This window comes from Neolamprologus multifasciatus, chromosome 6 (genome assembly GCF_963576455.1).
Source record: "Neolamprologus multifasciatus chromosome 6, fNeoMul1.2, whole genome shotgun sequence".
NCBI lineage: Eukaryota > Metazoa > Chordata > Actinopteri > Cichliformes > Cichlidae > Neolamprologus > Neolamprologus multifasciatus.
This window is the reverse complement of record NC_140444.1, coordinates 36,899,401-36,914,522: the sequence shown is the minus strand read 5'-3', so window position 1 is coordinate 36,914,522 and position 15,122 is coordinate 36,899,401. Positions and strand designations below refer to the sequence as shown.

The window sequence follows — 15,122 nt, the reverse complement described above, 5'->3', positions numbered from 1 at the left end:
TCCGGCTTCCTCCCACCGTCCAAAGACATGCAGCTTGTGGGGATAGGTTAATTGGATAATCCAAATTGCCACTAGGTGTGAATGTGCGAGTGAATGTGAGTGCGAATGGTTGTCTGTCCCTGTGTGTTGGCCCTGCGACAAACTGGCGACCTGTCCAGGGTGTACCCCGCCTCTCGCCCTATGACAGCTAGGATAGGCTCCAGCGCCCCCCCCCGCGACCCTGAAAAGGATAAGCGGAAGTGAATGGATGGAATGGTATTTTATTTATGTTAGTTCTTTTTTACCTTGTAGTTCTAAATTGGAAGATTATTGTGATTTTGAAATATAAAAATAAAATTATATTTTATTATTTTTTCATCACTCAAAATAAGTACACCCTCGCGGAAGCCAGTGTACCCGCCGAAACGCCATGCATTTATTGAGACTTTCAACCCCAGGTAGGCCAATTATGGATCTTCGGATCCACATTATGTCGGCAGCTATTCTCCAATGTTAACTATGTTAAAAACAAACACCGCTCACGCCTCACAGATGGCAGCTTACAGTCCTGTGTAAAGATGAAAGTCACTTCGTACAGCCTCGATTGGCAGACGCTGTGCACAGAGGTTCAGGAGCAGAAGTCCCATTGTAAACATACATGGCTTGATCACATGGCTTGGCTCTTTAAACAGCCTGCACCTGCGGTCTTGCCCGGTGTGATAGACCTCAGCCTCTATGGATCTTGTGCTCAGAGCTAGTTTCTGTGGTGCCATGATTAGTGCCTCTGTGTTATCTGTCAGTCCAGCTTTGATTTATGGATGTCAGCCACTTCCTCTATCTGCTGGTGGTACATACCGTGAAGGCACCTATCCTTCCATGATGGTTCCTCCTCTTTCTTGGGTTTCTGCTGCCTGAGGTATTCACTGAGCACGCAGTTGGTCGTGGCCATTTTTCTGATGTACTCATGAATGTTTGTTGTCTCATCCTGAATTGTGGTACTGACACTCAGTAGTCTCCGCCTTCCTTTCTTCCACTTAGTGTAGAGTCTCAGGGTGCTGGACTTGGGGTGAAACTCTCTATGCATGGTCAGGAGCTTCCTTGTCTTGATGTCAGTGTCTTCTACCTCCTTTGACCAGCTTATTATTGCAGAAGGGTATGTGATCACAAGCAGGTCGTAGTTGTTGATAGCCCGAATGTGGTTCTCCCATTCAGTTGACACCTCAGGACTTCCCTGACCCTCTGCAGGTACTTGTTGGGTTCAGCTTTTCTAGCAGCCTCTTCATGGTTCCCATTTGCCTGTGGGATTCCCAGGTACTTGTAGCTGGTAAGCAAACTGAAGGGGATCCTGATCTGGCCTGACAATAGGTCAGAGCTGGTCAAGGATAAGTCTTTCCAGTGTCTTCATGACATGGGAAGTTAGTGCCACAGGTCTGAAATGAGACACACTGGGACCCCAGTGTGTCTCATTCCCTGTGCGTCTTTGGCACAGGAATGAGGCATGATGTGTTCCACAGCAGTGGGACCCTCTACATACTCAGACTCATCATGAACAGTTTATGAAGGACTCCACAACTTTGTGGAGTCTGAGTGCTGGTCTGGAAGACACAGGGACTCACCCCATCTGGTCCAGCAGATTTGCTTGAGTGGCGTTTTCTCATTTGTCTCTGAACCCGGGCATGAGTGAAAGTGATAGGTGGGGGAGGGGTGTCAGAACTATTACAAGAGGCAATGGTGCCATGTGGTAAGTGAGTGAGAAAGAGCGGTGTAGCTGTGTATTACACGCTGACTAGAGGCAAGTCAGAAGGGTGGTGATCATTCATTGCAGTGATGAATCTGTTGAAATGGTAAATGGTTGCATTTGTATAGCGCCTTTACTCAGTCTCTAAGGACCCCAAAGCGCTTTACACTACATTCAGTCATTCACCCATTCATACACTGGTGATGGCAAGCTACGTTGTAGCCACAGCTGCCTGGGGCGCACTGACAGAGGCGAGGCTGCCGGACACTGGCGCCACCGGGCCCTCTGAACACCACCAGTAGGCAACGGGTGAAGTGTCTTGCCCAAGGACACAACGACCGAGACTGTCCGAGCCAGGGCTTGAACCGGCAACCTTCCGATTACAAGGCGAACTCCAAACTCTTGAGCCACGATCGCCCACAAGGCATGCAACATTTTACCATCATATCATTACTATATGATGTATAACTATAGACAGTATAACTGAGTTACAGGCCCTCAAACTTACATGGGGCTGGTTAGCTACAGTTAGCTGGTTAGCTACAGCCACCCCACATAAAAAACACATACAGCTCATTAGCTCTGTCCTCACCGCCCCCAGCTCCTCTGCTGTTGAATGGCCCGAAACCAGTGATTGTCTTACTGCTACTCCACACCTTTCTCATGCTGTTCTGCTGGAGTTTCCAAACCAGCTTTCTCTTGTAATTGTCTTTAGCCTCTCTGATCTTGCCCTTCAATAACAAATGAACCATTCTGACCATTCATATACCTTGTACCTTCCTAGGGAAAGTCTCACCTCAGGTGATGTTACTATACTTTGGGTCATACCACTACGGTTTGCTGTCATGGAAAGCTATCCGTCTTTAACATTAAATGGTTGGAATATTTAAAATTGTTTAAAAAAGGAAAGAACCAAACCCACAAAACTAGCCTACTATGGCTAACTGGGTTAACCATTAGTTGCTTCAAAATCCAGCAGTGTTTTAGTCATTCATCATGTTTAATGTTAAGATAAGTTTTCAGTGTCTTGATGCTGTTGTGTTATCTCCTTGACAGGGTGGGGTAAATTTGCTCGTTTGACTCGTGCACTAACCAGCAGTCGAGGAGTTCTGCAGCAGCTTGCCCCAGCTGTCCATAAAGGAGAGAATGTTCATAAACATTCACGCCTGGCAGAGGTAACACCATTTCCCCTACAGTAAGGTCTTTTTTCTCCCTAATGAAAAAACAAACAAACAAAAAAACACTGGGAATGTGTACTGCAAGGGTTGAGGAGGTGATTATGAGAATGTGTGCCAGGCACAGTAGCAGCAGGGCGGGCCACACAAAGGACACACATTAATACAGAAAAACAGACAGGGAACCCGGGAGTAAAAAGAGTTGTAGAAACATCTTTTGTCACACATCAGCCATGTATAGAAGATAGAAGATTATGAGCTCATTTTGTCAGTTTGCTGAAAAAATTATCTGAATTAAATTTGTAATAGTCACCATGCCAAAAATAGAGATAAATACATCTATTTAACAAGAAGAATTGTGCTAAGCTAAAAGGTTTGTTGCCCCAAAATAAGTTTTAAAAATACTTTATCATGTTTGTTGAACTTCTACTAAGTCAGGTACTTCTGGATAATTGCTGAATGTTATGTCTTACTTACTATAGCAGCGGTCCCCAACCCCCGGGCCTCGGACCGGTACCGGTCCGTGAGTCGTTTGGTACCGGGCCGCGAGAGTTGAGGCTCAGTTGTGAAATGTATAGTTTTCAGGGTTTTTATCGGTTTTCAGCGTTATTTTGTTATCGTTTTTATCGTTAACTCGGTTTTCCTGGGTCTTTTTTTACGTGTGTTATGAATAAATCTTATTTTCGGCACCGGTACTAGTTTTATTTTGTTGTATTTATCCGCGACACCTTAAAGGCCGGTCCATGAAAATATTGTCGGGCATAAACTGGTGCGTGGCGCAAAAAAGGTTGGAGACCGCTGTACTATAGGACAGAAAATACTGTAAGATAGCTCAAATGTGCTGTTTAGCAAAGTATTTCAGTCTCAGGCTGGACAGTTTTAGGTAAAAACAAGTTGTACTATACTGCATCTCTTGTTCATATTATGGTAATATATTCTTTCTGCTTTTAAGCCCAGCCTAACTCTTTTGTGTGTGTGTGTGTTTTGCAGGTTCTCCAGCTGGGTTCAGATATCTTGCCTCAGTACAAACAGGAAACCCCAAAGACGCCACCACACATCATTCTCCACTACTGCCTTTTCAAGACCACGTGGGACTGGGTTATCCTCATCCTGACATTCTACACTGCTATCATGGTGCCCTACAACGTCTCGTTTAAGACCAAGCAGAACAATGTCACCTGGCTGGTGGTGGACAGCATTGTGGATGTCATCTTCCTCGTGGACATTGTCCTCAATTTCCACACTACGTTTGTTGGTCCAGCTGGAGAGGTTATCTCTGATCCCAAACTAATTCGCATGAACTATGTCAAAACCTGGTTTGTCATCGACCTCTTGTCCTGCTTGCCGTATGATGTTATCAACGCTTTTGAGAATGTGGATGAGGTTTGTGTTTTTTTTTAAATTATAATTTATTTAAGATGAATGCTATGTTTTTACATCCTCTTTGTTCAGTCATGAGGTTGCAGTCATGATTGAACACTGTGTTCCTGTCACAGAGTCATCATTTAAAACTAATCAGTGTGTAGTACCTAAGATGAGCAGACTTAAGCTGTTCAGTGCTACTGAGTCTCTTGGAATTTGGGGATATTTTAGGGACATATGCTGATGATGTTTTAGATTGAAAATAACTACTGTGTTTAATTATCAATGAATCTATTATTCAGCTCCATTCAAATCCAAAGGATTTGGTTGATTACGACTTTCTTTAATCATAACAGTATTAAATGATTGTAAGTGATTGGTAACCTTTAGCAATTCAAATCATATTTGTTGAGAAATCAGATATAATGAGCACTTGTTATGCAAATCCTTGAAACCAAAAAAATATAATTGGCTGATTTATGTCATGTTTGGGTTTGACCAGCAAATAGAACTCTTTAGAATTTGAATATTTTTTGGGTTAAGACTGGAAGTATTTAGCCTAGCCTAGAGAAACTGGAGTTTCTAGAGAAGACACGAGAAAGCACAGTGTATACAAAGCAAGATGTAATGTATTATCTTTATAACAAGTTTCCTATGTTATGCACAGGCCCTTAAACTTCAGCTTGTAGAATCAAAGCTCAAACATAGAGGTGGAAGTGTGATGATTTGGGTGTCCTTTGACTAAAAGAGATATGACAGACTTTTGCTGAGAAAACGCCTATGGGAGCAGCTATATTTTGACTTTTCGTAGAACAGAGTGCCGGCTTCCAACTCATATTCTTTTATTTGTGTTTTCTTTCCGCATTAATATGAGAGTGCAACTACAATGGATTTTTCATCTCAGAGACTCACTTTATTTTTTACTTCATGTGTTTTTAAGTCTTTGCAAACTGGCCTGAATTTTAATTTACTCAAGCAGTTTGCTACGAATCCAATTCTACAGAGGACTTGGACTTATTTAATGCATAGTGACTTCTCAACAGAAAATATACATATAAAATGTGACAGTTATAAACTTCCAGTTTAACATAGGCTTACACACAGCTAACAAGTTGGTTACTCTTTTGAGACCTGCATATATGTGTCTTTCAGAAAGGCATCAATTTTAAATACTATAGTTTAAATAATCTTTGGTAATGAGGAACTAGTTTCTGTAATGCATCAAATTTCTGTGTGTCTATTTTTGATTTTTTGATAGCCAACTCTTCCTGCACAGTCAGGAGTTGCACGTCCGAACACATAAGTCCATTATAGGCCCTTGAAGACTCTGAAGACCATGTCACATATTATCTTGTCATTGTCCTTCATAAACTGTTCATGATGAGTCTGAGTATGCAGAGGGTCCCATTGCTGTGGAAGACATCATGCCTCATTCCTCTCATTACGTTGTTGACAATTGACAGGCAAGCGGGCTAGCAGTTCCAAGGAATTCCCATCCTTACTTCTTATTCCCTTTGGTGGATTGGGCATGCAACCTTTTTCCTGCTCAGAACCATGGCCCCTATATTGGAGGAGTTAATTCTAATTCTTCACACGACGTGGTAGAGGCATGTCAACCAAGGCAGCCCTACATCATCCAGGGCCATCTGGAAGTCAGGGCCTATTTGATCCACCGCAGGCGCCCTGCCACCAAGGAGTTAACAGCCTCAGTGACTTCAGGCCCACTGATCGGGAAGTCATCCCTGTCATTCCCACCCATATGGAAAAGAAATAGTAAAAACTTATACGATTTACTCATGAAAGTGGCCACTTTCTCATTACTTTCATATATTGTTTTAGTAAGTATCCAAAACATACAAGTTTCATTATATAATTTTTATATATGGAAAAGATATAACTTATATCTGTTTTCACTCTTGTATGCTTTTCATACAAGTTTCACACAAGACAGATACAAACTTTATAAGATTTATATATATCTTTTCCATATGGGCAAACTTACCGTCTGAAATTTTAGTTCCGCACATCAAATAATTTTCAAGATAATTTAGTTAAATCTGTGTATATTTGTCATTTTCAAAACCTGGATCACTTGAATCTCAAATCATCAGGTTGTTTTTTGAATATTTACTGCTCCACCATCTCTGAATTTTTATGGTCTAAAGTTTAAATATACAGATATTTGGGTTAAAATATACTAAATGGCAAAAAATGCATATATACAGTACCAGTCAAAAGTTTGGACACACCTTCTCATTTAACGTTTTTTCTTTATTTTTACTACTTTCTACATTGTAGATACAAACTCAAGACATCAAATATATGAAGCAAGATGTATGAATTATGTAGCAAAGAAAAGGTTGATAGGAAACTCTAAATATGTCTCAGATTTTAGATTCCTCAAAGTATATTGATGCATTTTCTCATATTCTCAATCATCCAGGTAAGTAAATCTCCAAAAGTTGATTCTGTTCATCTGGCCATATTGTCATATTGCCATATTGCATTAGCAATAAATTTAATAACGCTCTATATTAACAGTTACACACTGTATAGAACAACTTTATAGAATTATATTTGTTCGCAGATGTTGGCAGCTATCAGCGAATAGTTATCAGCTATTTTGAAACAAAAAAATACTTTTTATCCATAACAGCAAATGAACTGTACAACAGAAAATGCAAATGCTATTTATGGTCTCCTCACAACAATGATAACAAAAATAAACTGCGCAAATATGGCATGTCTGTTAATACAGAGACACACATGTTAATGTGATCTCTGGTCTCCCACTCAGAGACACAGGTCTCCAAGTGTCCAGCATTCAGACGGCTACCTGAGGACTCATGTGAGAGAAAATCTGCTCACACAGATATGTAGAGCCAAATACTGTCAGTAAGGCCTCTGCAATGTTCTGAAGACAGTTAAACTTGTCAGGTGGTGATGTCCAGCAGGTGAACATGCAGCTCCATGAACACGCACAGCTGTGGATTCCAGCTGCATTCGGAATTCTGCAAACTTTGACCCCCACAGAGTCGAGCTTTTCAGTTCAATCAGCTGTATTTCGATATCACATTAACTGGCATTAACTCAGCCAGTTAATGCAAGACAAATTCAGCTGCTCATTAAAGCTTTCTGGTTTGATCAGTCTCGAGTCTACGGATGTATCCGTGTATTTCCGTGGTGCTGATGCTGCACTGAGCAGAAGCTCCTGAAGCGTTTGAAGTGTCAGAATTTGGAAATTTCAACATTGCTTGATAAAACTGCCAGCTAGCATCGTCCCTCTCACCAGTAGGTTAAGTTAATTTTAGCCAATTACAAGTTGAATCTGGTAGTTGGGGTTGTTAGCTAAGACCACCATTAAGAAGCGGCACAACTAATGTGACTATGCGTGCACCGCTGGCCCTGCCATTTATTTTTTAGTGCTTTTTAATGTTTCAGATTAATTCACTGCGTGTCGTAAAAATAAATCCCTGTGCAGCTTAAAAACTTTAATTTAATCAAACTGTAATGTTGCTGAACTCTGATGGATGTGTCTTTTAATCTTGTCAACAAGATTGTGGTAACAAAATCAACCTGATGAAGATCTACTTTGAAACAATACATACTCACGAGACAAAATAAAAACAGACTGCTCAAAGTAAGAGCAAAGCCCTCACAGCTGGTAGTACAAAACACCATGACAACATGTGTATTAGATGCCCTCACTCCAAAAGCATAAATATATATATATATATATATATATATAAAGTTCCCCACTCGCCCCTCTGGGCGGTTAATCCTTCAAGCTCGGGTCCTCTACCAGAGGCCTGGGAGCTTGATGGTCCTGCGCAGTATCTTAGATGTTCCTAGGACTGCGCTCTTCTGGACAGAGATCTCCGATGTTATTCCCGGGATCTGCTGGAGCCACTCGCCTAGCTTGGGGGTCACTGCACCTAGTGCTCTGATTACCACGGGGACCACCGTCACCTTCACCCTCCACATCCTCTCGAGCTCTTCTCTGAGCCCTTGGTATTTCTCGAGCTTCTCGTGTTCCTTCTTCCTGATATTGCTGTCATTCGGAACCACTACATCGATCACTACGGCCGTCTTCTTCTGTTTGTCTACCACCACTATGTCCGGTTTGTTAGCCACCACCATTTTGTCCGTCTGTATCTGGAAGTCCCACAGGATTTTAGCTCGGTCATTCTTCATCACCCTTGGGAGCATTTCCCATTTTGACCTCAGGACTTCCAGGTTATACTCGGCACAGATGTTTCTGTATACTATGCCGGCCACTTGGTTATGGCGTTCCATGTATGCCTTGCCTGCTAGCATCTTGCACCCTGCTGTTATGTGCTGGATTGTCTCAGGGGCATCTTTACACAGCCTGCACCTGGGGTCTTGCCTGGTGTGATAGACCCCAGCCTCTATGGATCTTGTGCTCAGTGCTTGTTCCTGTGCTGCCATGATTAGTGCCTCCATGCAGTCTTTCAGTCCGGCTTTGTCCAGCCACTGGTAGGATTTCTGGGTATCAGCCACCTCCTCTATCTGGTACATACCGTGCAGGGGCCTGTCCTTCCATGATGGTTCCTCGCCTTCCTCCTCTTTCTTGGGTTTCTGCTGCCTGAGGTATTCACTGAGCACGCTGTCAGTTGGGGCCATCTTCGTGATGTATTCGTGGATGTTCCTTGTCTCATCCTGGACCATGGTGCTGACACTCACCAGTCCCCGGCTCAATAAAACCTGCAAATTTCTTGCATTTATACTAGGGAGCAAAGAAAAGTTAGACGCTAGTTGTACTATTGAAAATAAGTTGAATAAAAACCACGTAAACAGACTTTTTCTGATATCGAAACAGTTTGTGTTGTTAATCCTGAATGATTCTTGGTCACAACATTTGTATGATCAAAGAAAGGTCATTTTACTCACAGGCAATTGGAAAATCACATAGTATTTGAGATTGCTGCAGCAACATCGTTAAAGAAAAATATATTTCCATGTCACTTTGGTTTCATTTGAAAATATAAAAATGTGAAGTTTATTTTATGTTAAACTTAAGACTTGTAGCTTGCCATCACCAGTGTGTGAATGTGTGTGTGAATGGGTGGATGACTGGTTGTGTAAAGCGCTTTGGGGTCCTTAGGGACTAGTAAAGCGCTATATAAATACAGGCCATTTACCATTTACCATTTAAGACGTTAAAGACGGTCTGATGAAATTTGTGAATATCTAGATCAAAGATACATAAATTACACATTCATACAATGAACAAAGTGTCTATAAAATTACACATGGTATAAGAAAAACATTGTAACTTACAATAAGAGTTTATGATAGTCTGACATAGTTTTAAAGCATAAGAATAAGAAAGTTTTTTAAAAATCACGTTCTTTGATGATCACCTTACATGTATCAAATTTTCAAAGCATTATATAGGTACGCACTATGTTACGATATGAAATATAATACGAGGATGATTTCTCTAACATTAGACATGCAGTGCAAAGATACTATCTTGTGTCAGAGGTTGGCTATCAGTATATTTTAAAAGACATAAGAAACACACCTTGTGCCTGTTAGAGAACTCGTTCCAGCTGTGAAAGCGGCCGTTATTGAAGAAACGTGTCCTGTGCAGTTCTCACGTGCTCCTAAAAATCAAGCTTTTGTTTTAGAAAAAAAAGAAAATAGTTTGAATATCCTATAAAATGTTAGTATAAAACATTTAAAAATACAATAATAGTCTTGTTTTACTTACCGTTTATGATGTCCATGTTATAAAGAACGATCTTAGCGTTGATGATCGCAAGAAATGGCGTGCTCCACAGCGGGTCCTGACGCGAAAATGGCGAGGGTCTCATGCTATGAGGAATGCTTCATATAGGACCGAGTGTTTCCAAAAACAATAGATGGGGGGCCGATAAGTCTGGGGTCGATACACCGGCAGGGCATCACCTTGCTGTGCAAGTTTAAAACAATGAGGGTGGGGCACGCAGCTGCTGAGTTCCGGTGTAACTGGCCGAGATAGGCCAAAGGGTCCGCTGCTGCTGGCTACTTCAGAAAATAGGCGAGACCCTGCTCGACTGATACATCTGCGGGGCTTTTGCCTTCTCAAGGAGTTACAAAAGAACTCATACCGGCTACTTCAGACAATAGGCTGGGACCCTGCTCGACTGGTACACCTGTTGGCTTTTACCATTTCCTAAGGAATCACAACAATTAAATGATACCCCGGTGGGCTTTTGCCATCTATGTCCACTGTGAGCAACCATCTTTGAACAGAGGTGGTGGTTTACGACACCAACTGTCTGCCATCTATAATCCAGTTTTGAGATCCCTCCCCAGACGCCTTAACGCCCACTCACACCCTGGGCCATCTGACCTCAGGAATTCGCATGATAAGGTGGGGCCAGGTTTCACAATGAGCTCACCCAAAACTCTGGCTGATTGGGACCCACACCCAGTTTCACACCTTGGCTCAGGCGATTAGAGGATCATCAGGGGGTCCTTTTGTCCCTCTGTGGGGGGAAACTCCCACTAGGTTTATATCTGGAACTCCCCACCATTTGACCTTAGAACTGAAGAAGCTTCTCTGATGAGAGGTGAAACGTCTTCAAGCAACTTAAATTGGATTTAATTGGATAATCCAAATTGTCACTAGGTGTGAATGAATGTGAGTGCGAATGGTTGTCTGTCCCTGTGTGTTGGCCCTGTGACAGACTGGCGACCTGTCCAGGGTGTACCCCGCCTCTCGCCCTATGACAGCTGGGATAGGCTCCAGCGTCCCCCGCGACCCTGAAAAGGATAAGCGGAAGCGAATGGATGGATGGACCTTATTGGGTAGTATAACTGATTTCATTTTAATCTAAACAATTTTGACAATAAAAAGAATAGAATCAACATTTTACACTGTAATGGATTTGTTGGTGAAATTAAACACTGACTTATCATTTTTGTTTTGGCCAGCCTACTACAGAATGAAGTATCACAGACTGAAGAAAAAGAAAGAAAATCCATCCATCCATCCATCCATCCATCCATTTTCTTCAGCTAATCCAGGGCCAGGTTGCAGGGCCAGCCTAAGCAGAGAAGCCCTGGACTCCCTCTCCTGGGCACCTCCTCTAGCTTGTCAAAGGATTTCCTAGGCCAGCCAAGAAAAATAATCTCTCCAGTGTTTCCTGGGTCTGCCCCGTAGCCTCATTCCATGCCCAGAACACCTCACCCAGGAGGCGCTCAGGAGGCATTCTTGTCAGATGCCTGAACTTCCTCACTGGCTCCTTTCTCTACTCTGAGCCCCACCCGAATGGCTGAACTCATCACCCTATCTCTTAGGGAGAGGCCAGGGAAACCTTGAGAGAAAGTTCATTTCCACCACTTGTATCCGCGATCTCATTCTTTTGGTCACTACCCAAAGCTCGTGACGATAGGTGAGGGTAGGGACATAGATCGACCGGTAAACTGAGAGCCTCGCTTTTATACTCAGCTCTCAATTCCCCACGACAAACCGGTACAGGGCATCACTGCTGCCGCAGCACCAATCTGTCTGTCAATCTCCTGCTTACTTCTCCCATCACTCATGAACAAGACCCTGAGATACTTAAACTACTCAACTTGGGGCAGGAACTCATCCCTGCACTTAAGTCGGCACTCCACCCTTTTCTGACTGAGGGCCATGGCCTCAGATTTAGAGGTGCTGATTCTCATTGCCGCTGCTTCACACTCGGAGCTGCTGGCTGTCACTTGATGAAGCCAATAGAACCACATCATCTGCAAAAAGCAGAGATCAGATTCTTAGACCACCCAAGTAGAAGCCTTCCCCCACTTGTCTGCGCCTAGAAATTCTGTCCATAAAAATTCTGAACAGAAAAGGGCAGCCCTGGTGGAGTCCAACACCCAATGAGTCCAACTTATGGCTGGCTACGCAGACCAAGCTCTTTTAGCAGTTGTATAAGAATCGAAAGGCCCATAGCAATGGGCCAGACACCCCATACTCCCGAAGCATATCCCACAGGAGAGTCTGAGGGGTACGGTCAAATGCCTTCTCCAAGTCCTTAAAATACATGTAGACTTGTTGGGCAAACTCCCAGGCGTCCTCAAGTAACCTCAAGAAGGTAAAGAGCTGGTCTAGTGTTCCATGACTGGGACAAGAACCACATTGTTCCTCCTGTATCCGTGGTTGGACTAACGGACGGACTCTCCTTTCCACCACCTTGGCATAGACTTTCCCAGGGAGGCTGAGGAGTGTGATCCCTCTATAATTGGAGCACACCTTCTGGTCTCCCTTATTTGAAGATGGGAACCACACCCCTGGTTTGCCAATCCAGAGGTACCACCCCTGATCTCCACGCAAGATTGTAGAGGCATGAAAGAAAAACAAATTCAACTAAACTAAAATAAATGGGATTCAACAATGGGATTCAATACTGTTGCCATCATGTTCTGTGTCAGACCATATCATCACCATTGGTTTGGTGTCATGTACTGAAATTATAGATTAGAATTAGATTAGAATGTTGGATTAACAGTCTTACAAAATAAAAATAACAAAAAATAAAGCAAACATGGCAGTTCAGCTTCTTATTAACATGCATTGTCATCAATAAATAATTATTTCTATGATAACCAGAAAACAGAACTTATCATTTAACTATCATTTTAATGAATTATGTCAAGGACATGGGGGGAAAAAACAAACTAATGATTTGTTGGTATTCCTAGAAATGAGGGGGGAAAAAGTTGGTGAATAAGGAGATCTATTGATCCGTTCTCTTCCACTTATCCTTATTAGGGTCGCAATGTGGCTGTAGCCTATCTCAGCTACCATAGCGAGGTACACCCTGAACAGGTCACCAACCTGATGCAGGACTAACACAAGCTTGCAATAAATTTTGCAAAGCTATTTGTCATGGCAAGATGATAAACTCTTTTAATGTTGGTGGCCTAAAAACTTTTTAAACTGTAATTTGGACTGTACATGAAATATAAAATATACTTATAATAAAATAAAACACCTCAAACTGCCCAAACTAATGTCATGCCAAGGAAGAAGCCTCAAAACTTTATACATAGCAATTATATAAGTTAAGCAAGTTCTTTCTGCACACAAATGTTTATATCATACAACAACAGTGGGAGCATGTCTGTCTGAAATATGTTATTGGTATCAAATTCAAAATATGCTTATATTAAAAATGAAGCTGCTGACACTCCAGATAACAGACTGCGATTTTCTTTATATCCTTTCCTATGTTTGAATTTCATTAAGCAGTGGCTTATAGGATTCACAGAAAATGATATGCATAAACTGATCTGATCCAGCAGTTTATGCTCCTCTCCTCAAGTCAGCAAAGCAATTATATGACAAATTGCGATGTCTGGATTGTTATAATATACATTTGATTCATGAAATTAGATGAACTAAAACACCTGTGGATGACAGCAGTTTATATAATAATTTGAAAACAAATCAAAGAGAACAAATGAAGGAAGAGCAAGAAAAGAGCTTGTAATGAAGTGAATTTTCAGGTCAACCATTTCCAAAAAAAAGCATCAATGAAAGTCTCCACTCAGTTTCAACACAAAGAGAGGCCCCAATATAAATACGTAACACTGAGTGGAATAACTGTTAAAAGTGTTTTGTTACATGAGAAATTACAATAGAGATTGATGCAGGCTAAAAGATGCAATGGACAGCAAAAACAAAGACAAAGACATCAATATTTCACAGTTTGTTTTTATTGATAAACTCTGTTGCCTTTTGTTTGAAATCTGGTTCAAGTTTACACTCATTCAACAAGATCTTCACATAACAAGATACGTGACTGACATGTCACATACTGATTATGATGAGTATGATGATGTGATCCTGTATCATTATAGGTTACATGGCAAAAATAACAATAATAGCAAAGTTATTATAAGCACACAGTTTGTGTGAACTGATGCCAGCATGTTTGATGGAAAAGGCGCCTTAGATTCCCATGATGAGCTGAATGTTTTGAAACAAGAAAAATCTTTCATAAAATTAATTGTTTCTGTACTCTTCTTTCACCTTTTTTCTCTTTATTTGTCCCCCTCCCTCCTACGGTGTCTTATTTTCTCTTATCTGTTTTATCTCTTCTTTCACTTGCAGGGAATCAGCAGCCTTTTTAGCTCTCTCAAAGTGGTACGTCTGCTGCGTTTGGGTCGAGTTGCCAGAAAGCTGGATCATTACATTGAGTATGGTGCTGCTGTGCTGGTTTTGCTGGTTTGTGTGTTTGGCCTGGCAGCCCACTGGCTGGCCTGTATCTGGTACAGCATCGGATACTATGAGGTGATTGATGAGAACACCAACACTGTGAGGATGGACAGCTGGTTGTACCTGTTAGGAGATACAGTTGGGACGCCATACAGATTCAATGCCTCGAGCTCAGGCATCTGGGAGGGCGGGCCCAGTAAAGACTCAGCCTACATCACTTCGTTGTACTTTACCATGACCAGTCTGACCAGTATTGGCTTTGGAAACATAGCACCAAACACAGATGGAGAGAAGATCTTTGCTGTAGCCATGATGATGATTGGATGTGAGTCCTTGTCATTTCCTTTCAACTTATTTCTCTGTGCCAAATATGCAAAACATTTCTGCCTTCCAGTTGTTTTTTGAGTTTATCAAGGTACTTGGTACTTTTTCCCTTATGTTACACCAGACAGACTCCATGATGCTGAGACCAGGTCTCTTTCTATAGTCTCCAAATTATCTCCTGCACTCTCTTTGTACTACTCATAAATCATTTCTTCCTGCCAAAACAACTTATTTTAGTTCTTTATGACTCTGACTGGATTGTCAAACATCTCCCAATTGATATTAAGGCAATTTCAACAATCTGTAAATTCTTAGTCTAGGCTTTGCC

The 15,122-nt window shown here is 41.8% G+C and overlaps 1 protein-coding gene and 1 long non-coding RNA gene across 2 annotated transcripts in view; one reads left to right on the top strand and one right to left on the bottom strand.

Annotated features, from left to right (window-relative positions):
- The window catches only part of LOC146517604 (uncharacterized), a 116,308-nt gene that overhangs the window by 1,783 nt on the left and 99,403 nt on the right, over nt 1-15,122 (bottom strand). The window lies entirely within an intron of this gene.
- Nucleotides 1-15,122, top strand: part of LOC146517605 (voltage-gated delayed rectifier potassium channel KCNH1-like) — a 103,078-nt gene that overhangs the window by 15,199 nt on the left and 72,757 nt on the right. The window contains exons 5-7 of the mRNA XM_085164003.1: nt 2,774-2,892; nt 3,883-4,275; nt 14,366-14,795. Of these exons, the coding sequence (XP_085020129.1) occupies nt 2,774-2,892; nt 3,883-4,275; nt 14,366-14,795 (942 nt within the window). The remainder of the gene's footprint in view (nt 1-2,773; nt 2,893-3,882; nt 4,276-14,365; nt 14,796-15,122) is intronic.